Here is a 25,860-nt window from a genome sequence, read left to right on the forward strand (position 1 = left end):
ATGAAGAAGTCTCTTGGAAGAGAGACTAAACGTTTCATTAGAGAAGAACCCGTCCAGAAAACCTATACAATTTTTTTCGTTTTGATTTTTTACCTGGATTACTGAGATGCATCAGGACAAAGACCACTGCATTTATTAAAGGTTCAACCTGCCACAATCTAGGAGATTCTTCCTGCAACCAACCAGAAGCAACAACGTGTGAGTTACATGTCATCAAACACAAGCAGCTCTGTCAAAATAAAGAGACCGCAGCACAGTTATCTTGTATTTGGTGGAAATCATGTTTTTTTTCCTTTTGTAATTGTTTGTTTGTTTAAGTTTGATCAAAAAAAGTTTAGTAGGTCTTTAGTACAGTTTATTTCTTTGATGAAACGTTTTGTCTCATTAAAGAAGAAACTGTCCAGAACACCTACTAAACTATTTTTGATTTTTCTACCTGGGTTTTTAAGACTCATCAGGACATTTCAAGATTGTTATTTTAAGTTTAAAAATTGAGTTTAATATTTAAAACATGAAACATTATATTTTGCTTCTTTTTTTGAAGCAGACATTTTATGATTGGTCATAAGATAATAATTAAACAAATAGTGGGTTTGTATTTTCTGTTTATGTTTCTTCAAGTTAATATGCTTTGAGTGACCTCATGCTGGCAGTTCTACCGTTTTTTTTTTCTTCTCCTAGCCTTGTTATATACAGTCCAGTTTAGAGCTCTCATTATCCAGATTTGGTCATCTTGAAACGTTGGACCAGGATAAGATTGATCCTTTAAACAACTAGGATAAAAGTAAGCCGTATTACATGATCCTGGATTGCAGGGGGCGGGGGTTCGGCTAACCTGTTTGAAGGACACTGCATTTTAGCATTTATTATAGTTAATTGCTAGTAACTATAATTAGCTAAAAAGTCTTGAAATCATTAGAAGTCATGGCATAATGTCATTATGTTTCCCCCAGATGTTCAGCAGCTGGTGCGGATTAAAGAAGAAGAGCAGAGGCCTGATGTGGACCAGCAGGACCCAGGGACAGTCCACATCAAGAAGGAAGAAGAGGACTGGAGCAGTCTGGAGGCAGAGCAGCTCAACAGGACATTAACGACTGAGGCCAATGGGTTTGACTTCACTGCACATCCTTTYAAGAGTGAGGATGATGAAGATAAACCGTTCCCACAGCTTTATATGCACACAGTGGAAGACAGAGAATTTCTACCCAGCACATCAGCTGATCCAATGAAAGCGTCAGCAGACGAAGAGGACTTTACAGAAATAGAAATCATCTGGGATCCAGACGGGTTGGATTCCTTCTCTTCTGAGTTTGAGGATCTGGATGAAGATGAGGAGTCWGACTCTCAGCTGAGTGACTCGTCAGACTCTCAGCTGAGTGACTCGTCAGACTCTCYGCTGAGTGACTCGTCAGACTCTGGATCAACATCTGATGACAGTGACTGGATGGAGAGCGGGGCTTCTACATCAGCTGTAAAGACCTTCATCAACTCTGACACGACGAGTCGTTCAACTAGTTATTGTAAAAGGAAGCCCTCTGAAAGGTACAGAATTGGTGTAATGAATACCACACCTACTTTTTTGGGAGAACACAACTATGCAAAAGTCTTCTTAACTTTCAATAAAAGCAAAACTTTATAAAACACTCAAATTAAATGGACATATCAGGCAAAATCTACTTTTTTACACTTAAATGGATTTTGTTGCACACTGGGAGTATCTATGATTGTGAAAAATTTGAATTTAGTTTCTCCTGGTGTTGCAAAGATATCTATGTTCTGTTTGGGTCATGGTTTTTTTTTAACTCCCTCAGTTTTCTCTTATTTTCTGACGTTTTCTGAACTATTGCATCAAATTATTTGCGACTGAACTGCCAAAACTGGACTTACCAACTACAATATTGTCTCTGGCTCCAGCATGTAGGACTGGATGGACGAGTCTTCTCTTGTTGACATCTTGTAATCAGTTTGTAAATTAAAAATATCTATGCTACTATATAGTTGTATACCCTGATATCAAACTATAATGAACTGGTCTGAAAGCTGGAGGCGGTGGGGCGTGAAGCGTCTCCTTTGGATTTAAAGAAACAGCCTCAAAATGAGTTGATCTGAGACACARGTCCGAAAGGGGTGAAGGAGGGGGCTTGTGGAGTTACATTAAGGATGAAGTCAGACCAAAGAGTTCCAGTTCCACTTTATGCAGACCCCAACTGAATGATTTAAATGTGAAAAAAAGGGATTTAAAAGCTTGATATGTCCACTTTAAACTCTGCAGAAACCAATCCGATATATATAAAAACCCAATATTTTCACCAAATGTTCTATTTTTTTTTTTTTGTATAGTTTTTTAATATTTTGTTAAAGAGCACAGGTCTGGGCAACAAAAAAAATCTTTTTCTACTTTTTTATATAAAACCTCCTAATGTCAATTAGACAGTTTTGACTAATAAAATCATCCAGATCTGACCTTGAATTTTAAAATCAAAGCCATATAAAATTAAAAAAGGAGTGATTTGTTCAAAGAGAACACCAGAAGAGAAGTTTGTTTTTTTGTATCTGCTTCCCTCTTGTGGCTCCATGGTCACACTGCTGCTGACACTGATTGTTACAGTTAAAGTTTTTTTTTTAAGAAATAAATCAGAAAAAAAAGTGCATWTTGTCTGGGTTAAATTGTTTTTGTTCTCAAACTCCTTTGTTCTTTGTCATTAAAATAAATAAAAAAAACTTCACAGCAGCAGAGATCACCTGATTTTTGTATGTTTTATAATCTCATTAAATCACCATCTCTTAAGGATTTGTCATTTGATGGATTCATGTTTCTGCTAAAAAACTGTCTTTGAGGAGATATTAGAGTATAAACAAATGAAATGTGTGAACTCCACCTTTAGAACTGGATTAACAACGTTCACTGAAACAAAGTGAGTAAATTTAAGAGCTTGTAGAATAAGTAAAGCAAAATAAACTAAACTGTGTTGCTCTGTGTGTGCGTGCTTGTGTTTGTGTGGATCCAGCCACACACAAAGTGAAACTACACACACTCACAAACAAACAAAAACCACAGGTGACGGTTAGGCCTAATCCAGCTTGTCAACTGCTGTGATTTCTCTGCTCCGCCCTGAGATGGACTAAGAGCAGAGGTGCTGCTGGTTGAACTGGTCCAGTTTAACAAAACACACGAGTGCAGCTCGAGCAGCACTTTTTTTCCTCCTCCACAGCCCACACTTAAATAAACCTCGAGATACGAATCAACACAGATGACTGCACCTGAGGCCGGAGAAAGTTGCAAAAAATCTTAGTTTTATTAAGTAAAATAAAAATGATTTCTGGTTTTCTGAATGCTAAAATACTAAAAAGTAAGTGTTACCATTTAATTAGTGAGCTATTTCACCTAATTTAATCAGTTTGGTCGAAAAATATTCTTTCACGGTTTATTGAGGCTTTTTGGAAATGTCATAAATGCTTATAAATACAGTATGATATAGTTTTTTTTATAAGTGTGATATAGTTTTAACAAAAGTAAGAAATTATGGTTCTGTAATTTAAAAAAAACAGTTTTATTACCAAGTTTTACTTTTTAGTGGTCTTGACGTACAGCTTGCAGTCTGCTCTGTGTCAGGTTGTGTTTAGATTTTATGTTATTAAGTCATCGACAGTGTCGCTAATGTAACTTTTATCTTTAGTCCCGTGTGGAGGAGTCTCCTGACTGTCGTCGTTGGGTCTCAGGCCCCTCAGGCTCGTGGCTTTGGCCTCCGTTCAAGTGAAACTCCCTCTGCTGCTCTCTGTCTGGGCATGACTTCTCCCGGCTGCCTCGGCTTCTGCCTTTCTGCAGTTCAAGACAACACAAAGAAAACCCTCCTGGCTCGCTCGCTCACAATAAATCACAGCTTCCCTGGTGAAYTACACTGTTGATTTCTCAGACATATCGATCTGAGCACGTGTGCTTTCTCAGGTGGTAAACACAAAAAGCCGTAAAACAGTAAACACCAAGGAACGGTTGGCCTGAAAACAACAGAAACTCCTGCAGGTACGTACATGTCTGGAGAGATCCTGCTGACGGGATCTCCAAAGAGACTTGTTACGGATGTCAGAGACATTTGAATAAATTATCCATTTTACACCCAAACTCATTCAAGCCAGATTTCTTTGCTTATTGCCTGCCACTGAAAGGCAAAAAGTTGTGTTTTGTGTTAGAAAAACTTCTCCCCAAACATGAAATGGATTTTAACAAACCTCTTAGGGAAACAATCGTTGGATTTACAATGTTTASGCTCAACAGGATTCAAGATGGCTGCAACAAAAAGCACATTTTTAGTGTAGAAGTAGCTGATGGTCATCCTCATCATCAAGTCAGAGGGGTCCAACGGGCCTAGAGGGCCACTGTTCTGGTTTTATTTAGAAGTTTCTCTGCTCACACCTGGTTTATTTGTTGTTTAGTTATTTATTCCAATCATGAATTGAAAATATGAAAACAAAACACGTCATTTTAAAATGTCAAAGAAAACAAATCTAAATAAAATAGTCATTTGAAGCGTCGTTTGAGTGAATGGGTGATAAATAGGCTTCTGCAGAACTTGAAYAGGTAATRCTGTCACTGAATCAGATGTGTTGGAGTGGAGAAACAAAACATGCAGGATGGCGGCCCTCGAGGACCAGGWTTGGACTCCTCTGCTCCAAACGCTACACACCACACTACATCTTTGACTAAAATGTTAGCATCAGCTCGTTTTGTCTGTTAGCGAAACATCACCTAAACCAGTAGACAGATTTTYATTATATGTTCTATATGTAATGACTGGATGAACATCAATCAATCAAGTCAATCCAATCCAAAGTAGTTGCTGCAGCTAAATAAACTTAGAAAACAGAAACTTAATTCAGTAATTTTTACAAATGTTCAAAGTGTGGCAGTCTACCCGAGAGTCGCTTTAAATTTCAGCATCAACTGCTGACATCATCTGTTTGTCTGTTAACAGGATATCTTACTGGACGGATTTTAATAAAACTCAAAAAGTAATTGTTGGACATGGATCTGTAACTTCCGGAGTCAAACCCAATGAAGATAGCTGCCAATATCACGACATTTAATTTCCCAACTCTGGAACGAAAGGGCTGCGGGCTGATCTTGTTCTTAGTTAGCTACTTCAGACCCAAACCATAGTAAATAAATATATGTTCTCTTGAAATTTATTATTTAAACAATGCATAAAAGATTCTGATCAATACATGTTTTTTTTCAGTGGCAGGCACGACTAACCAAAACCTTAACTTTGCTAACTACCAATCCGCTAACACAAACGTTAAACCGCTAAACGAAGGTCTGTCTTTTAAACATAGACGTGTGGTATCCACAGAAATGTAAGAATCTTTGCTAAAAGCTAATAAAGAAGCGATTTCTATATCCACCAAACAGTTAAAACSACAGGCAATTGAATCTGCGAGTAAACTAAATGGTTAGTGGACGGTCCGCTCACATTTTCCAAAGATAGCAAAAATGTTAATCCACTAAACAAAACGTTTGCTTTGCTGTRAGTGGATTAGCAGAACGGTGCCCYCTGCTGATTTGATTCATCCAGAACAACAGAACTTACACATAACAAAAATAAAAATCAGGTTTTGTTTGAACTCAGGTCTGATGTCACTTTGAAGTATTGCCTCATCACAACCAGAATGACTCAATTTTCCTTCAGCTTCAGCGTCTCTGAAAATACACAGGATTGCTTAAAGTTTATTGGTCCAACGAGATGTCTTTGTATCAACTTGACCGTTGAGGCGCAGATAGCAAAACCTTTAAATGAGTCAAAAGAAAAAGTTGATTCAAGATGACTGAAGAAGATTTTCACGAACAGGTTAGCTRGGTTTCCTGCTTCCTCCTAAAGACGTCTTTCAGGTTTGATCAGGACGGATTCCTCCTCGCTGATTCTGTGTGGGASCGGACGAGCCCGAATACGTGCTCAGCGACATGAAGGTGACATGAGTTTTGTTCATGTCACKCTGATTGGTTTTCTTTCACATCGGGCATTTAAAAATGCACTCAAACCATGAACAAACAGCCATAATAAGATCATTGTTTACCTACATTGTTTTGTTGACAACTATAGTTTGAGTTCAAACTGTTCAGCCAAAAATAGGTGTGAACTATAATTGTAAGTAACATCACAAATCTGATAAACATTTACTTCAAATGTAAAAACATGACTAAAAAAGCAGTACGAGCTCTATTAATTTTGAACACTATTTTGTCAATGTCTGACATTCASCTCTTAAATATGGTAGAGCTAATGGTGATATATGACATTAGCTTCTGAGCTAATAGGCCAGAGCTACTTGCGACCCTCGGACCACCTTATTAGCTAACATAATATTAGCTCAGAAGGTATTTCCATCGGCCTGCAAATATAAACCTAGATTTTAAATCAACTGTACATTTTTACGTATAWTTTTTTTTACAAGATAATACTTGGTCTTATACAAAATACAGTGTTTCCCCTGATTATCTGGGGCAACGTAATCACCACAACCCCCACCCCCCCATGTCCAACCCCTGAGGTGTGGGCATTAGGTAATTGTGGTCCCTGGAGCATAGTTGAACAGCCTTTGTTTTGGCCTATCTTGTGAAATATAGCCTTAGCTTCTGAGCTAATATATAAATAACTGGTGTTTTTATGGCGCAAGCTTTTGAGCTAATGATATTAGCTTGGGAGCTAATGCCATAGTTAAACACATGGCATTAGCTTCAGAGCTAAATGTTTACTTTATAATATTTACCAAACATCATGTTTGATCATTTCAACCCATATATTGTGCAGAACATTTATACAAAATAGAACTTTATTGTGTCACATCATAGCTTTTTAAACTTAACCCTTTGAGTTTTAGTCTCGACCATAACACATCATCCACAGAATGCATTGCATCGCTAACAAAACTGTGCTTAAGTGAAAAATGTAATAAATATACTTTTTAGATGTTTTTATGTGTCTTGAACAACTTTTAAAAGAACAGAAATAACACAAAGGGGCCAACATGAGCAAGAGGTTTAAATTTTCTAAATAAACCCTGTTTCAAAAGATCAGAAATATCACTCTAAGATGCCATTCTGAATATGCATTGAACTTTCTGATATTTGAACGACGTTTAGTTGAGCTAATCTTTGCGGCGAAGAGTGACGAGCTGTGATTGCTGCTGAGCTCTCAGACTGAAGCAGAACTGGACCGGGCAGATGGGGGCGGCTCAAGCAGGTGACAAGTTGCAGAGCTTGTTTGGGCGTCTCTCACGCCTTCAACAATAACCGCCTTCAGTCGCTGAAGTCAGCCAAGCAGTCCCATCCGCGATTGTCTTCGTTTGGCCCTCATGTGAGGTGCGTCGGCTCACACACTGTTGTCTTTACYTTTCTGAAAGTACCTGTAAGTCACAAGACTGCCATCATTGTGGTTTCACGCAAAGTGTCCGTTAAACAAAACGAGGGCTCTGTTGTCTGAGTGGATGTTGTAAAGTGAAGATACAAAAGGCTTTGACAGCAGAAGAAATAAATTTATGTCTTATATTCTTTTTAATTAGTGCAGAACATGACATTAAAAATTGTATTTTAGAGTTAAAACGTAATAAATAACCCAAATTAAACATATTTAGTGCATTTTTCTCTCTGACTTTCTGGAAAATTTGACTTTTTCTGAGAAGCTCTGTTTTGCTTACTAAATGTGTGTCTCTTAGAGCAGATGACAAAAAAAATCCCATGGTTGCGAGTCTTTAAATAGCATTCTGAAATGTCCATGATGCGCCGGAATGTCAGTGATTCTGTTTATCAGCATTCCTCCAACAACCTGCTGCCTGTTAAGGCCTCAAACTTCTGCTTGATGGTAAAGTTCAAACAGGTATGGAAAAAGATAGAAGGAGGAGAGAAAAATAACCAAACATTCATCCTCAAAATAAAAGATTATTGTGCAGAGTGAGGTTTTCTCTCAAATGTTTGAGATTTTGAAGACTGATACTGTTTTTTTTTTTTAGTTTTTTTTAACTTTTTCACATGATAAATAACAACATTTGAATTATTTGTTAGATTTTGTGGCTCCATCCTGCTTTAAATTCAACGAGTATAGATGAGTTTAAAGATTTTCCCTCTGCAGTCTTTAGTTTGCGAACATCGCTGCAGTGAAGCACGGCAGRGGCAGGTTCATGATGTGAGATTTTGTTTCTCAGCATCAAATCAGGGAAACTTACTGCCTAATCAGACCAAAAACAAGACTGAAAGTTGAAATTTATATCAAGACAGAAGACAGATGGGAAGGTTTTAGGATATCAGTGAAAGGATCAGATTTATATTTGCAAACTTTCTGTACAAAAAAAATCTTATCTTCAAATTTGTTGCTGAGATGCAGCAAATAAGCGAGGTCACAAAAAACAAAACAAGCTGCAGACTGTGGCATCCTGCAGAATCAAACATCACTTTTTAATAACTTCTTTATTATGATTTTAATTCTAAACGGAATTTTATAGAATTTGTTGAAGAGTTTATGTAATAGTTTGTAGTTTTTCCACTGAGGAGGCTGGATTTATATCAGTCTGAGATGAAAAAAATTACCTCATTTTCGACTGGAGTTCAGTGATCCAGATATTGTCCAACCTGTGAGACCTAAAGAAAAATCAAAAGATCTTATTTTACTTAAAGAACTTGCATCGGTGGTGATTTTAAAACACATTTTTGGTGATGTGTCCTTTGATTTGCAGTTAAATAAACAATTAATTGATTAAACGTAATATTTAGGGGCTAAGCTTCAATATTAAAAACACTAAAGTGTAGCTCACAGCCTTTGTTAGGGCTATCCAACTTGTGGCTGGCAGGCCACATCTGGCCGCGGGTGACTTCATTTCCGGCCTCCAGGTCCCTCCCCGTAAAACATTACATTTGATTTTTTTTTGTTATTGTTTTTTTACTTAATGTAGAAAATATTTTAAAGCTATTTTAATTAAAAAGTAAAAAGATAACTCTTGCTCTTTTACTTAATGCAACTTTTAGTGTTTCCCCTACTGCCAAACTACACCCCACCCAACTAATCACACCTGGATGTCCAGCTTTGAGTAACTGTGGCCCCCTGAGCAATTTAGTTGAACAGTCCTGGACTAAACTGTGCAGAAAACTGCAGCTTTGACTGAACGGTTGGTTATATTTACAGCTCAGAACTGAAACATCAACATGCATTCAGAAAACAGAAAATGTTTCCTCCAAGAAGCCCAGAAACTCATCAGACCTGGAACGTGCGATGACGTGATCCTGAGTGTGTGTGTGTGTGTGTGTGTGGGTGTGTGTGCAGTCATGTAGAAGTGTCTGAGGAGCAGCATGCGGGTCAGCTCGGCCCTCAGCACCTCCTGACTGTTTTTACTGTCATCACTGAGAAACAGCCTGATACCATCAAACCCACGACCTCAGCAAAAAAACAAAACGTTGCAAACATCCTGAGCTGCTGGAGCTCAGACTCCACAACATCTTCCTGTAAGAACAGGAGTCCAGATTAATTCAATGATGAAACATCTGTAACATCTGTCTGCCTACACCTGTTTAACCCTCTCCACATGTGTGATGTTCAGTTAACATCAGAGAAACCAAAGGACACGATAARGATCTTCAAACACACCTCGGGTTTGTTATTTTTTGTCGCCTTGTTTACCCAACAGAAGCGAGCTCCGACTGGGCTGATGGTCCGGACCGGAATCGATCACACAGACCTCAGAACAGTTACAACCGCTGGCAGCTCTGACATGTGTGCACACGCTGAACCAAGCAGCGGGGGGAGGATTTACATCTCATTTCCATCCTGGTTTCTGACCGAGGCGGGAAGAAGCAAACTGCCTTCTAGGATATGGGAGGAAACCAAAAAAAAAAAAGCATCCTGGAGGTTTCATCCAAACTCAGGCTGTTCAAAGACAAATCCATAACCACTCCAAAAGATCTGAATTATTTATTAAACTACAGGCAAAACTGAAACTTTTTGGCTCCTTTTAAGCACAGAAACTGAGGAAAGRTTATCTAAAACATCTTTAATCAAACGAATTACTGCTCAGGCTGTGGCTGAAGAAAAACCTCAGAATTTGTTGCAAAACCTATAAAAGTATACATTCTCCAGAGACAGAAAAAAAGTTTAAAAAAATTAAAAACGTCTAAAATGAAGACACGTGGGAGATACACACAAAGGAAATCTAAAAGAAATTTGGCAACAAACACAAACAAACAACCAAACTGAGAAACTGATAATAAAAAGAAAAGTGCAGAATATTCAAATATGACACAAAAATTAAATAAATCAAATATAAAAACATTAAAACTGGACTAAAAATACAAAGATAAGTTTGGCTATAAAATGATATATTTCTGAACTCATCACTAAATGACATCACTGAATGTACAGCACCTTGTGAATTTATTTCTGTGWAAGGCACTATATAAATTAAACTTTACTTACTTACTTACTTACTAAATAAGGCTTCTTGATGATTTTGTTTATATCAGTCTGGATTTCMGCCTTGTTTTTAGGTCTCCTTTTACATGTCTTTCTGTCCCGAGGCCTGATCTGGTCTAACCTGGTATAAAAGAGCCTCTTGTTCTGGTGGGCAGCATTAATCTAAAAATTAGTTCAATTCTATTCCGTTGATAGGGCCAAGTCACAACAACTGATGTCTCAGGGCACTGTACACATCCATCCATCCATCCATCCATCCATCCATCCATCCATCCATCCATCCATCTAAAGAAGCCAGCAGACTGCGCCATATCTTTGCTTCGTCACAGTTGCCCCTCCTGAGCAGCACACCGGCAGCAGTGGAGAGGAAAAACTCCCCTTTAACAGGAAGAAACCTCCAGCAGAAGCAGGCTCAGGACAGGCAGCCATCTGCCTCGACCGGCTGGGTTTGGGACAGGAAAGAGACACAGACAAACACAGGACTGGTCCAGATGTATTTTCCTCTTTAAGCAGCTCTAAAGTCCTGCATGTCATTTTCAGCACTCATGCTTAAACGAACATATTTGACATTGTAATTTTTTAAATCAGGTCAAAGTTGCCTAAAGACAACAAGACAGTTGCTTCTGTGTACTTAACTTGTTAATTTCTATAGTGTTTGAGCAAGTGACGTCATTTTATTGGCTGGGTTATATTCACTGGATCATTTCATTGAATTAACCCCCCCATCCCACCCCCCACCCCGCCAATTACGCCTATGGCTGTAAACAACCATCCCCTGAGAGAAGTAGCGAGCCGAACAAGAAGGCTGTAAATGAGTGCTACAAGTTTTGTGAGACAAGTTTAGTTTAATTTGGAAGCCTTATTAACATGGACTGAATGTTCACTTCCTCCTGTGTCAGTGCTAAACTACAGGCAGACTAAATCAGCGCAGAAAATCAGCGTCATCGCTCACAGCTCCTCCTCCTGTTCGCTGATGGGCCTGGTTGAAATTTTACCGGAGAAATCCACGTCAATGGAAGAAACCCAGAAGGAGCAGTGTGTCCTTAACGTCCGTGTTGAGTTCCTCCACCTCTCTGGGTATTTACTGCTCGTCCTCCTCGACCCTGTTGTCTCTCAGGTCCGCAACAACATCATCAAGTAATTTCCCCATTTCTTCTCTAAACTCAGACATTTTCTTTTAAATCAGTCCAGTTGATCCATGATTTATGTTTTGAGATTAGTCTGGATTTCTTTCAGCTCTGAAAGAATATTAGCTTCCTTTCTGGGTAGAGTTCGCATGTTCTCTCTGTGCACGTGTGGGTTTTCTTCAGGTACTCCTGTTTCCTCCCAAAGATCACAAACATGTCTTAGGTTAACTGGCAACTCTAAATTATTCCTAGATGTAAGTGAGAATGATGTGATGGATTTTCCTGTCCTGTAACTGCATTTATGCCTAATCCAGACATTTTCCCTAAAACTAACATTACTAGTCTATTCCTAACCTGAACCAAAACACACCGTACCTCTAAACCTAACTAGCAGAGCACAGTAGAGCTGCCAAAAGGACTMGGACAATGTCCTCCCTTTACATCAAAGACCTCACTTTGATAGTAGCTATTTTGCAGAAACAACACACACAGACACACACATTTTTTCTATCCTCTTGGAGACTTTGCATTGACTTCCATTCATTTTCCAGTCATTTCTATAGTCTAACCACGAGCCATCAAAACAAACCACCCCAGTACACACCTGACCCTAAAACTAACCTAAACTCAATTCACACCTTTGGTCCTAAACCCAACCCACCAATGGCATTGAAACCAAAAGGGGACTCAACTTAGGTTCCCAAATGCACCAATTGTCCCCAAAGGTAGGCCTTTTGTCTTAAAATTGCCCCCAAATGTCACCAAAAACAAACCCATCCTCGTATTCCTGCTTCCCRGAATTATCCCAGGTCCTGAGTGCAAACACAAACAAGACCCGGTGGAAGCAGGTGTCCCTCCAACAGGGATGAACCAACAAAGATCCAGGATCCAGGAAGAGGAGGAGGTGGTGTCCCACGTGTGTGTGTGTGTGTGGGGTGGGGTGGATGCTATAAACCCTGTGGCACAGCCTAAGATTTTATCTTTAATGGCCTTTTTTTTTTACAGTGTTCATTACTTTTACTTTTATACTTGAAGTAGTTTTAAGACCAGTACTTTTATACTTTTACTTGAGTAAAAAGCTCGAGTTGATACTTCTACTTCCAAAAAAGTATTTTTAAACCCTCTATACTTCTACTTAAGTAATGATTGTGAATACTTTTGACATCTCTGCTGTTAATGTACTTCTCTGTACATCAAATTTTTCAACAGTTAAATATGAGATATAACATCTAAAACTTCAAACAAACCAGGTCATAAAACAGAACAATGATCTCAAACATGACAACCTGAGAGGTTCTGCTACAAGCTGCTGAATCTTTACATCAACTTCATTTTCTTTTCACAGCATTCAGCTTTGTGCTGTYATTAAAATAACTGTTTTGTTACTTTTTGATGAAAAATGAATAATGTTAGTACCTGCAGAACGTTTTCTTTTAATGTTCTGATACAAAATATCTACAACTGGAAGAGTCGTTTTCACATTATTTAATGTCTGGAACACACACTAAATCTGGCCCTAACATAACATCAAATATTTAGATTTTAAATGGTGGTTTTCTTTTTTTTTCACCTGATTTGTTGCATTGTACTAAATGTATCACTAAGATAAATTTTAAAAAGTTGTTGGCAGAGTAAGGCATTATATGAATTGTGTTTTTTTTTATATATTTTTCTTTTTATTAGGTTCTGATGCTATAAAACATAAATTGTAAAAGGTCATCAATAAATAGAAATTGGTCCTTGGCTTGGATCAATTTTGGATGTTTGTCCCCCTTGTGTCACTGAGTTTGACSCCCCTGGTCTAGAACAACAGTATTTAGATTAAAACCAACTCACATGCTTATAAATCTGAGAAGAAAAACGTATATTTTAATTATATTTAACTTTTACAACATCAAGAAGAGATACAACACATTTATTTCTGTATTCGTGTCAACCAGACTAATTTAAATGTTTTATCACAAACAAACAATAAAATGAATGTACACAAATGGTAAAAGGCAGATGAGACTAAGAAAGTACAAAAATACTTTTTTTTACCAAATTTTGCAACATTTATAAAAAATATGCTTGAGTGATGCAACAGAAGTTGCTATTTTGCAACAAATACATCAGATTATTGTCACTAATGGGACATTATTAAATATTTGAAAGTATTTTATAAATATAATCTAAGATTCTTTTCCACATCTCATTAAATTAACTGCAAAGAAAATAAAATGAAATTTATCCCGCTGTTATTATCCCAGTACAAATCAATATTTTGTTTTTAACCTGTTCTTCCTCTGTCCTCAGCTCCAGGTATAGGCCACCAGCCGGGCCAATCACAGCCGCGCTCGGGTTAATCAACAAACAGGCCCCGCCTCCCACGGCACCTGTAATCCAATCCGCGGCCTCCTCACAGGTAAGAACCGGCCTCGATTTCTCAACGTTGCCCCCAAAAAGCGAGAAAAGCCGACAAAACCCGTTCTCTCGGTAGGGGACACCTTGTTTGTTGCCGCGGCCCTCATCCAGGAGTTTTCCACCTTAAAGAAGACGGGTCGGATTTTCAGAACCAACTAGAAAGTCCAGTTCGACCGACAGAGATGTCACAGGAGCATGACAAGTAAGTTGTCCTGACTCTCCACTCCTAGACCTGCTCAAAGACCACGTTGACACTATTTGCTTCTAATATACAGATTCTTACATTTTTACGCACATTATTTTTTGTGCGTCTTTTTCCTGGTTTTACGCATGGATTTGGCACCACTCTGACGCGCAGCTGCTGCCTGATATTTTAATATCTGTTGTCGCACATTTAGAAACCACGTTAGGAATAATCATAGCTCCTAATTTTTTTTTCGGGTTTTTAAAAATCTTTGTGGGTAAGTTTTCCCAAACTTCACCTCTGCCAGGGGCGCGAGCTCCCAGTTTCCCATGGTGTCAGTGCGCTCGTTTCACCTGTCATGTTCCAGCCTGTACAGGTGGAACTCAGGTGGATTCACTTGTTAGAGCAGAGGAGCTGTCCCGTGATCGACATGGGCGGTTTAGTGTTTGATTTGCTTCAAACTGTAACAGTTATGTTTTGACTTTTTAATGTTTGTTCAGAGGAGAAAAAGCGCACAGATCAACATTTGAGCCAAAAAAATAAATAAAACCCTGCATGGACTGCGTTTAATCAGAAATTATATATACATATATATGCTTTGCGATATTTTTTTTCTGTTAGAGATTAATACTCTACACTCTGTGTGTAGTTTGAGGGCAACAAAAAGAAAGAGTTTGGAGTTGAGTGAAACTGTACACCTGTTAGGCGTTGGCCCGAACACTGACAATGTAAGCCAGCACTGCTCTGGATCTGGGCTTGTGGTGGGATTTCTTTTTTTATTTTTATTTTTTACTCAAAATATTGTGGAAAAAGACAACTGAAGCCTTAAATGTTCTATCCCCTACAGGAAGTTTTGTTTTGTTAATTTTCATTAAAAGTAATGAGACATTTCTGAAACTTTGTTGCCTTTTTTTGTGGTAAAACCTAATTTATTAGCCTGAAGTTTATAACGGCTTATATTGAGTAATATTATAACAGCTCTTTGAGTTGCTTTATAGAAAAGCACAATCAGATTTAAGATTGTTAATTATTACTTTGAGAAAATCAAGAAAAAAAAACATAATTTGTTGACATGGAAACTGAGCTTGTTCTAMAACATATTTAACATAATTGCTTAGTAGAAGAAGACAGGTGTGTTTTTTACCAGAACTATTATTAGGTCAACGAGTCAAAGAAGATGGGTAAACATGTGAATTTACTGTAAACAATGGAGACGTTTCATCCACTCAGCAGTCGGTTTTTACATGTCTTTGTCCAAGTTTTAGCATTTTTACATGACAATGAGTCATCTTAAAGAGCTAATGAGTTGGGAAAAAAAAGGCCCAAGTGGAAAAACACTTCAGGAGGTTACGGTTCATCAGAAGTCATTATTGTCGTTCGCAAACAGGTTTTCTCGCCCTTCCGAAAAACCCGCAGTAATTTGTTGTTGTTGAAACGCAGGAATGCAGCCGGGTCAGGTGCGTCACTTCCGGTCAGCTCAGCAGCCAATGGCAATCCCCGATCTGGAGTCGTCCCACCAGACGAGCCTGAAATGCGACTTTTAATGTTTTTTTTTTCCTCTCGCGTCGAGTCTCATCGGTTGTTCGATGGCTGAGATTTGTTGCGCAATCGTTGAAAAGCCTGAACAACAAGTCCCGCAGATAAACATCCTRGACTTGGTTGGGTTTGTTACACTTAAAACCTGTTAGTCGTATTTTTTTTTAACGAGGCTGTGATTTTTTTATTATTTTAAGTTTCTGGCTCGCGGAGCTTCTCCGGAGTCTCTGTCGAGAATCACTGCGTTAAAATTTCCAGTTTTTGTATAAAATCTTTCCAACATTTCTGAGCTCTGATGGCATTTTTTCATGAAAAACTTCATAAAGTAGCGAAATCCTGCAGAAATGTTACGAACAATGAGCATGTTACATGACGTAGCTTGCTCTATGACATCATTTTGGAAAAACAGAGTTTAACTCTGACTGGACTGATGAGCTAAAGGCTAGTCCGAGTGTGACCAAGCTCACTTCACGCTAACATAAACTTTTAAACCCCATCATTGTTTGACACTTATACTCCAAATCTGATCATTTTCTGCAGGAGGCTAAAGGGCTCGACACACAGGCAGCGACAAACTACAGCGATTAGCGGCTGTCATCGCAGCCAGGGTGAAACCCGACACACGGGACGCGATAGCGATCGCAGCGTTGCGAATCGCGCTCTCAGATCGCTTGTCTTCACAAAATTTGATTGGTTCTTGGCTCTGAAGGCGGGTGTGCATTACGGACGTGTAAACTAAATAAATCTTGTGATGCTAATGATATTGAAAAACAAACACACATCAAGATACAGTTTTATGAGGAAAAACTTACCATAAACTTCACCCTGGTGCCAATAAATTCCCACAAAGCTTTTTAGTAATCCCTTGGTGAAAGTGTTAGCTAACTGCAGTGTGTAGCATACTCTCCTCTCATTGGTCAGTCAACGAAACCCTCGCTGATTGGTTGTACGCTAAGCGACAGCGACAAAAGTTCAACATTTTTCAACTTTCATGTGTTGCGTCGCAAGCTCGCATGTGCACGTGTACGAGCGCGAAATTTCACATGCACTATTTTCGCCGGTCGCTTAGCTGGAGGAGGGCAAACGATTGTCGCCTCACCGCACAGGCTCCATTGGAAATGAATGGAGAGCGAGCGACATCGCTTCCCATGTGTCGAGCCCTTAACAGTGGTGTACAGGGTTATAAAACATCAACTGCTTTGGTGTTGACCTTATTTGGATATCCTGTTGGCTCATTAATCTGTTCAGAAATTAAACTCATATTTCTCTAAACTGAGGTTGATAAAAGCACTATGTGKAGCAGGTAAGATATTATTTGTTTTTCAACAGAACCCCACTTCAAAACATCCAAATCTTCAATATCATCATTCAGTACGCTCTATCCTGCAGAAGGAAGCAGCCAAATTAACAACAACTGTACCCAGTGGCTAATTTGACGTTTCCAATTTTGCAGTAAGCGAGCGGTGTTGGTTCTTCAGAACAAGCAGGGTTATGGCAGCCAGCGTCGCTCCTTCACCACAGAGGACGAAGCCTGGAAGTCGTTTCTGGAGAACCCGCTGACCGCCGCCACCAAAGCCATGATGAGCATCAACGGAGACGAGGACAGCGCCGCAGCTCTCGGCTTTCTCTACGATTACTARGAGGTTTAAAAAAAATCACTTTCCTCACCAAACTGGGTTTTGTTATTAAAGTTTTACAGTTTTTTTTAAACATGATCCACAACGTGACACCTGACCTTTATGGAACATCTGTTAAGCAGAGAGCTGTAGTTTGTAACTGATCTAGCTGCCCGTAGAGACAGCAGGATGACCCGTGTTGTTGGATGTGATGTGGTCAGARGCTGAGCGGCTGTGTTTACCCTTCGTACGCAGGTGCCCAGGGAAAAGAGAACAATACAGCCCAAGACAGAGTCTCTGGTCTCTGATGTGGATCCAAACAAAAGGTGAGCATCCACTYATACCACCCCCTTTAAAAATAAAAGCTCAGCAGAGAGCGATGATGTTYTAGTTATGGAAGAGGATTAGGGCRACAGAGAAAAAAACATTAGTGTTTCCTGAGTTCTGACTTTTTTCTTGGAATWCTACGATTAAATTCAGAATRATGACTTTTTTCTCAGAATTAAGAAAATTCATAATCCTGAATTTATTTGCAGAATTCTGAGAAAAATTTTCAAAATTCTGACTTTAATCGCAGAATTCTGGCTTTTCTTTCTCAGAATTGTGAGATTAAAACTCAGGGGAAAAAAATATTTTTTTGCTCTGTGGCCCCAGTCCTCTTGCGTAAATAGTGGTTTTAGCTAGATTTRAAGATGAACTTTTAAACCAGTGCTAGATGGAATCAGCTTGAGCTACACTTTCTGTGTTGCAGGCACCAAATCCAGGCCAGACACCCAATCGTTCCAATCCAAGAAGCCGGCATGGAGAACCGGATCCAAGTCCTCAAAGCGCCAGTTAATATTCTTCAGCTGACCCAGGACAAGAGGGCACATTTCCCTTCCCCAGGTCTGCTCCCTTTCAGTGACTTAAACAGGATTAAAAACAGAACCTGGTCGTTGGTTRACTAATATTTGACCTTTCAGACACGACTGTCACAGTTTCCATCGCCACCGTGCCAACCTACACGCCCGTCAAGACGGAGGGGCCGCCCCATGGTCACGATTTCACCGTGACCGTGCCGAACAACTGCAACGAAACCGATGGCCACGTGGGCGTCTTCAACCGCCACCTCCCCCAGAACACTGTCCAGTGCAGCCCCGGCACCCAGGCCCGCACGCCCCCCGACTCCACCTTCACCGAGGGATTCAAGGACGGTTCCCAGGAGGTGAGCGTTTCAATTCGCCCCCCTCTCCTTCACTTTTCTCCTCTCCTATCAAACAATGGGGTTTTCACCTGATCCCACAGAGCCAGGGGTGGGCTCAGCCTTCCCTGGTTTTATTTGAACATGGTAAAATAGTGGCCAGTGTGTTATTATGCCATTGTCTCACCAACACAATAAAGTGCTGTACTTTTCCCGTACAATAGCCAAAGCCTTTCCTCCTACCTCTTTCTCCTTTTTTTTAATCTGGAGGGGAATTACCTCAGACAAGAGCAACCCAACAAATAGACCGAAGGGATGAGGTGACCATGCCCATTTTTAACTTCTAGGGAAAAGCATGAAGTGTCAAACTTTTTGTTTTTACAAAAATATGACAGACCAGATAAGCTCTATGACACGTTTCTTTCGCTTTAACCGTCCGTTGTCTTTGTGCGTTACAGATGTTTTCCTTCCCGGGAGATCTCCAGTTACGCATGGCCTCCATGACGCCTGAGGACTACACTCAGTTTGACACCYCGCCGGGGTGAGTCGCGCAGGCGTTCAGATTATGACACGGCACAGCTGAAAAGCTTCATTCATATCGGTCGCAGGGGAGAAACCAGATTTGTACCTATTTAGAAAAACAAAAAACATTGAAATTTAGCTCATGAAATTAACCAAATTGCTCAGTTTTGATAGTTCAGTCGGTGATTTTTCTTTTCCTACGTGAAAACTGCATTTTTAATAAATATTTCTCTGTATTACAGGAGTAATTTTGAGTACTCTCTCGAGGCGTCCAAGTCCTTGCGTCAGAAAACTGGTGACGGGACAATGACGTACCTCAATAAGGGACAGTTTTACCCGATCACCCTCAGGGAGGTCGACAGCAAAGGCATTCAACAGCCCATCACCAAAGTCAGGGTACGGACGAAATAAAATTAAAAAAAATGAACCAAAACAAAAAGATTTTCTTCACTGGAGTGTAAATCGGTGGTTGTGTTCTCTTGARAGAGCGTAGTGATGGTGGTGTTTGGAGAAGAAAAGTGCCGGGATGATCAGCTGAAACACTGGAAGTACTGGCACTCCAGACAGCACACGGCTAAACAYAGGTGTCTGGATATTGGTAAGATTTATAAATGTTGGCTAAGGTTTATAGTAAACTTAGGTCAAAGTTGAGAGATTTTAAGATTAGCCAGTGGTGGGTATACTTCCACTTATCAGCTAACACTTAAAAGGTGTTTTTCAACCCTGGTCCTCAAGGCACACTGGCCTGCATGTTTTAGATGTTTTCCTGCTTCACCACAGTTGATTTCAGCTGATAACTAATTAGCAGGCTTTTGGTGAACTGCAATCACCTGAACCAGGTGTGTCAAAGCAGGGAGACCTCTACAACATGCAGGGCAGTATGCCTTGAGGACCAGGGTTGGAAAAACACTGGTTTAGCAGATTAGCCTTTTCACTAACTTTGAGAACAGTTAGCAGACTAATTAGCTTTTGATACATTAGCTTTTGCCAACTTGAAGTCTGCTAACAGCTAACTAACAAGCTAAAACCAACGATTTATTGTCAGTTCCACCAGTCGTCAGCTGGAAGGAGACGAAGACATGACCCAAACTTAGTGAGAGTTGTCTTAGCTGTTAGCGTTCAATTATTTTTTACTTGCTGAGCTGTTTAGCTTTAGCATCGCTATATAGTTAGTGGATTATAAGTTAGCAAAGCTAACTTTTTGGTTAGCTGTGCCTACCACTAGCTGTGGTTTAAAGCAAACTTGGGTCAGAGTTTAAAAGTAGAGTGTCAAAAGGATCTTGTGGAGCAAAAAGCAGAAGATTCAGACACTACTGGAATCAGACAGTGATGAATGAACATAGTTSTGTTAATCAGCAAACAACTAATAGCAGAACTAATTTAGCAGATTAGCTTTCTTGAAAAATGTTAGCAGACCAATTAGCTTCTGCTAAACTGGGTTTAGCTGACTTTAAGTCTAACAACTAACTAATATCAGCAGGTTTGTGTCAGTCCCACCAGAASACGTGACGCAGACTGGGTGACTGTTGCGTTAGCCGTTAGCGATTAGTTGTTAGTGTTAGCGTCTGCTAATTTTCACTGGTTTAGCTTTTTAGCATTGGTGAAGCACAAGACTATTTTTGGTTTGACAGAATGTTGGTGATTGGATGAATAAAACATTAATAAGGATCTTAAACAAGTGTTAAAGCGGTACAGTCTGATTGTCAGAGCTAAGTTTTGGTAATGAGGGATTACTGCGTGTGTAGAACAGCCACAAATCACAGCTTGTCTTTTATTAACCAAGTTTGCAGAAATGAGACTTTTATCTAAAAGRCCATGTATGAGGAATTTTGACATCATTTTTATTATTTTATTATAATTTTAGCTGCCATTTTACCTCGACTACCTAAACTTTAAAGCGGGTTTATTTATTAATTAATCTATAAACTGATTATTTTGTTTCAGCTGACTACAAGGAAAGCTTCAACACCATTGGCAATATCGAGGAGATTTCTTATAACGCCATTTCCTTCACCTGGGACACAAATGAAGAGGCCAAAGTAAGAAATGTGACATTTTTATGGCGATGACACTGAGTCCAGCATCCCAGATTTTATTTAAAGAAACATAAAATGCAACAGTGGCTGTTTAATCAGTAGGTTTCATCAAGAAGTAACCAAAGTTCTTTCTAGTCGCACCTAAACAGCAACTTTTTCATTAGTTATTCAATTTTAGATTCTACCGTTTTGTGTGTCACTGAACAAAACAATCATCCTATGCTCAGAAATTCTTACCTGGTCTGAACTAAAGCTTCACACTGCAGTATTTCTAAAACAAAAAGTCAAGAATGAGGAAATTTAGCACGAGGGATGAAAGACAAGATTGAGTAAAATAAAAATCCTGCTCAACTGGTAGGTAAAGCGGCAGGAAGGAGGATCCTCTCGGAGCTGATATGCGTCTGCTGAAGCTTTCCGTTGCAAACGCTTGACATAAACAAAGTCACGAGTGCGTATCTTTTTTTCTTCTCTTCAGTGTTTGACTTGAGGCATGCGTTTAAAGGATGTTCATCCTTGTTTGTTTATGACGCCTCTTGTTTAACCTCTGCACTGTCCTGTTTTCTTTTTCAAATGTTGCCTCAGTAAATTATCGGATTACAGACTAAAATATGTTTTTGTGTTAGATGGATGCTGTTTTGTTTTTACAAACTATAAATGTGTGTGTTGGGCCTGAGCAGAGAGGACTGTTCGGTTCCTCCTCGCTTCCAGATGATTGAGGGTTTAAGCTCARGTTTAGGGTCGAAGCGTGGAGTTAAGATAGTCGTGGTGGAGTAACARGAGACGCACAAATGTGTGTATGAGGAGGTGTGTGTGTTTGCCTTGAGGGGAAGATAATACATCATTTATGTATTCATAGTAAATTTGCAAACAGAAGCCCCTCCTGTGTGTTTTGTAGATGAGGTRTTGTCTTTATTTGCCTTTTAAACGTTCTTTGCCACCTATTAATACTTTACAACAAATACAAAGCAGCTGTTTATAAAAGCATAAAATACAAAGATTTTTTTTATTCTTTGACATTAACTTGAAAGCTGTAAATATGTTCTACAATTAAAACATAATTGTATTGCTTTATTGAGTGCAAAACCACATTTAGAGATGGTTTTTCTTGAATTTAATGTGAAATATAAGTGATAGCCGCTACTAACCCCCGTGAATTCTTCCTGCTTGGTGTTTTCAGACCTTCTGTTATGATTACGTATTTTGTTGACACAATGAGAACCTGTTTTCGGTAAAAGCATCAGGACAAAGGAATAGAAAATGAGTATTTCATTGCTAAAATGAACCAATAGAGGGCAGCACAAACCACAGAACTGCAGCTGGGACTGAACAGTGAAGCACCTGCTGCAAGAAGACCTAAAAGTCAAAGCCAAGCTGATCAGAATGAAAATTACTCTAATTATTTTTGCTTTAATTCAGCGACATTTTAAAGTGTGAATCTCTATTTTTTAAATTTTCTTTCCACAGATCTTCATCTCCGTCAACTGCCTGAGCACGGACTTCTCGTCTCAGAAAGGGGTGAAGGGTCTTCCCCTGAACCTGCAGATTGACACGTACAGCTACAACAACCGCAGCAACAAACCCATCCACCGCGCCTACTGCCAGATCAAAGTCTTCTGTGACAAGGGAGCAGAGAGGAAGATCCGGGACGAGGAGAGGAAACAGTCACGCCGGAAAGGGAAGGGGCCCGAGCTGGCTGCCAGTCTGGCCTGTGAGTCGCGGTTATTTTTGATTCATCTCATGTAAACTGGTCTAGACCTGTGGTCGAGGTAACTTCCCATCTAAATAAACAGARTGAAACCTGGAAAACATCTGAACATCTGAATGCAACAAGGAGACGATGATTATATAAACAGTATAACKACATAGCAAKATTTGTCTGGCCCAGTTCTGGCCCACACAAGAAATTAACTTGTGACTTTTCGTGGCTCATATCTGTCTGGTCAGCACTCGGCACAGACACTGTAAATAATGATGGCCCTTTCTTAGTCTACACTTGGGTCAGCAGCACCATAAAAAATAAAACACAGCTGGGCCAGTGGTGACATTAACAGATTTGGGCCACATAAACCAAACCACAATTGGCCAGTTATGGCATGTAGGTCACATAAACCAAACCACAACTAGACTAGTTATGGCATTGACAYATTTGGGCCACATAAACCAAACCACAGTTGGGKCAGTTGTGACATGCCATCTTAAAAACAGTTCCATCATTGCCAGACCTGGCCCGCATCCTGTGTGCTGTGTGGGTACTGTGCAAAAGTTTTGAACCAACCAGATCTTCTTAAAATCTACATGAAAACATTTCCAACAAACATCACCGGTCCACAGTTTATCAGTGGGGACTGTTCGGTTTCTCCTCCTCACTCAGACCCAGTAAATGCTGACTTCACTGCACTAAAACAGGTTAGAAATAAGCTGAAACATCAAGTCAAAGTTTATATCTAGCTTTCTAACAGATTTATATAAAACCTCACCTGACCAGATTCTGTCAAGGGAAATAAGATATCAAATTCATAATTACTTAATATATATAAAGCAATAAATGCATAATAACATCAACAAATTTAACAAAATACAGAACAATAAAAGTCAAAACAGAACAAATACCCGTGAAAAGAAGCTTGTTTTGAAAGAAAATGACAAAATATGTTTATTTAATGTCCAAATTGAAGATTTTCTCTCGTCTTTTCCTGTTTTCTTGCAGTTTCCGATGTAAAAGTCCCCCTCCTCCAGAAGCGGAACGACGTGACCATCTTCAAGACGATGGCTGACCTTGAGACCCAGCCGGTCCTGTTCATCCCCGACCTTCACTTCTCCAACTTCCAGCGCCACGTGAGTGCCGTCGCTGAAACCCCGCCCGCTCCCTGATGCCTCCACTAAAGCCAATGTGGCATAAACCTACTGCTTTTACTGCATTTATAAACAGGATCGTGATCACAGTGGTGGTCCATAAACAGTTTTGTTGTTCGGCTCCTTCCCGCCCATCTGCCGYCTGGGTCGAGGTGACCCGCCTGCATGCATGTTGGCAGGAACAGACAGTTCTGGTTTCCAGCTTTGATAGGAGTCCTACGTACTGATGGCAGGGTTTCAGACTGCTTACTCACACCGTGAATCATTCACCAGTGACTCAAAACAAGCTAGGAGGGTGGAAAACAATTCCTGTAGACCCACCTTTAGATTCATGTCTTCATAAGTGCAGCGCAAAGAGAAGAACTTGAAGGCAGGTGGTGGTGGGAGGAAATAGTGCCGTTTTCTTTATTATTGATTCCTGCATACTGTACGCTGCTGAGAGTGTTGGTGAGAAAAGAGCAGAAATGAGAAAAATATTCTGTTTTAAAAGGCTGTGGGCAGGAGTTTRAGGATTTTATCAGTTTTGAACCACAGCACGTCCTCTCTGCGTGTTTGGACTCTGAGCTTTGCCTCCAGCAGGCGGGATGAACGGATGAATGGCTAACATGACACTCGAGCGTYAGGAAGCAAACTCAGCATCCATACTCAAGCTTTTATCTATTTTTATTTACATAATCAGAAATCGGCTTTATTTTTTAGTGAAAACAAACTCAGAGGAGTAATATTTCTCAAGAAATCTCTTTTTTTCCTATGAGCTGTMACTGCCCCCTGCTGGTCGTTTTACGAACAGCTTGAACTGAGTCCAGCTGGCAAATATTTTCTCCCCGGTTTAAGTTTACTTTGCTAACAAGGCTGAAGGGAGGGGGTTATTTTTTTGTGATCCCGTGGCTCTGAACTTGACTCAGGCTGTGTAATCTGATCCCGATAAGACGAGTTGACTGACTTTGCTCCCAGAATAGAAATCTATTATCAGCAAGCTGATCAATACGCAGAACAAATGGCTCAATACGTGACAGGTTCCCAACAATAAAGCGTATTTTATTTCATTAATGCTAATTTTGAAAACATAATTTCAAACATACATTTATGACATCCTCTTAAATGTATCTATCTGGTTTTTGTGGCTTTTTTTTTTTTACATCCAGTTTTATAAATCTGGGTCCAGACTTAGCTTTGCTCTGTTTTTAGAAATGTAAACCTGCTGTTTGTGACTGACGGTAAAAAAAAAAGATGAAGAGCAGGTCAACACAGGACAGTGTTCGGACTTCGCTGTTTACTTTGCCTTTGACCGAGTTGACTGAATTTGCCGCAACCGCAAAGCGTTACAACTGCAGTATTTGTACAGCTATCATTGTGTTTATGTTGATTCCTTTAAGTGATTTGCAACTTTAAAACTGAGTGGTCTATTTTCTGTTTCCCACACAGCCTTTCGCAGCAGAGGAGGGAGAAGACAGGTGAATTCGCTGATCTTTTTTCTTCTTAAGTCTTGTTTACTGTTGTTTTGAACCGAGTCTACCTTTTGACCTCTTCTCAATAATACGGTGTGCATTTAGCTGTTTCTAGGAAATGCTTGTGTGTCTTTTGTGTGTTTTCCTTTTTGTGGCCTGGAAATTGTTTGCTGCGCCTCTTTCTTTTTTTTTTATTTTATTTTTTTTAAATCAGTGCTTTGTGTATCACCCACTGCAGCACGGGTATGAGGAGATTACCCTTCAGTGATGACGAGTTTGTTTCGCCACCGAACAAGATGGCGAGAGTGGACGAGCCGAAGAAAGGTATTAGATGTGTGTGAAATCAGTGTTTGCACATGCACGTCTGTTTGCTGCGGTCAACCTTTGAAAACTCCCCCACCCCATACTCATGTACTCTCAGGGCCATGTGATTAGTCCAGGTCTTTCAAAACACACACACACACCTACACACACACACACACACACACACACACACACACACACACA

The 25,860-nt window shown here is 39.7% G+C and overlaps 2 protein-coding genes and 1 long non-coding RNA gene across 5 annotated transcripts in view; 2 read left to right on the forward strand and 1 right to left on the reverse strand.

The window, feature by feature from the left end:
- LOC106521675 (dentin sialophosphoprotein) overlaps nucleotides 1-1,797 on the forward strand; it is a gene marked incomplete at its 5' end in the record, with an annotated part of 3,806 nt that extends 2,009 nt beyond the window's left edge. The window contains 1 exon segment of the mRNA XM_014014342.1: nucleotides 954-1,797. Coding sequence (XP_013869796.1) covers nucleotides 954-1,639 — 686 coding nt within the window. The 3' untranslated portion in view covers nucleotides 1,640-1,797.
- Nucleotides 1,798-6,902: 5,105 nt separating this feature from the next.
- The window catches only part of LOC106521732 (uncharacterized), a 20,663-nt gene continuing 1,705 nt past the window's right edge, over nucleotides 6,903-25,860 (reverse strand). The window contains exons 2-3 of the long non-coding RNA XR_001310703.1: nucleotides 8,576-8,626; nucleotides 6,903-7,398 (exon numbers count right to left, since the gene is read on the reverse strand). This is a non-coding gene — a long non-coding RNA (uncharacterized LOC106521732). The remainder of the gene's footprint in view (nucleotides 7,399-8,575; nucleotides 8,627-25,860) is intronic.
- grhl1 (grainyhead-like transcription factor 1) overlaps nucleotides 13,852-25,860 on the forward strand; it is an 18,331-nt gene continuing 6,322 nt past the window's right edge. Inside the window, 14 exon segments of one of the 3 annotated variants that reach the window (XM_014014356.1) lie at nucleotides 13,852-13,979; nucleotides 14,055-14,180; nucleotides 17,152-17,341; nucleotides 17,570-17,640; nucleotides 18,066-18,199; nucleotides 18,277-18,518; nucleotides 18,953-19,035; nucleotides 19,259-19,412; nucleotides 19,503-19,614; nucleotides 20,961-21,055; nucleotides 22,517-22,760; nucleotides 23,760-23,887; nucleotides 25,331-25,359; nucleotides 25,592-25,677. In XM_014014356.1, the coding sequence (XP_013869810.1) occupies nucleotides 14,161-14,180; nucleotides 17,152-17,341; nucleotides 17,570-17,640; nucleotides 18,066-18,199; nucleotides 18,277-18,518; nucleotides 18,953-19,035; nucleotides 19,259-19,412; nucleotides 19,503-19,614; nucleotides 20,961-21,055; nucleotides 22,517-22,760; nucleotides 23,760-23,887; nucleotides 25,331-25,359; nucleotides 25,592-25,677 (1,588 nt within the window). In that variant the 5' untranslated portion in view covers nucleotides 13,852-13,979; nucleotides 14,055-14,160. 3 annotated transcript variants of the gene reach the window in all.

Source organism: Austrofundulus limnaeus, unplaced genomic scaffold (assembly GCF_001266775.1).
Source record: "Austrofundulus limnaeus strain Quisiro unplaced genomic scaffold, Austrofundulus_limnaeus-1.0 Scaffold2, whole genome shotgun sequence".
Taxonomy (NCBI): Eukaryota; Metazoa; Chordata; class Actinopteri; order Cyprinodontiformes; family Rivulidae; genus Austrofundulus; species Austrofundulus limnaeus.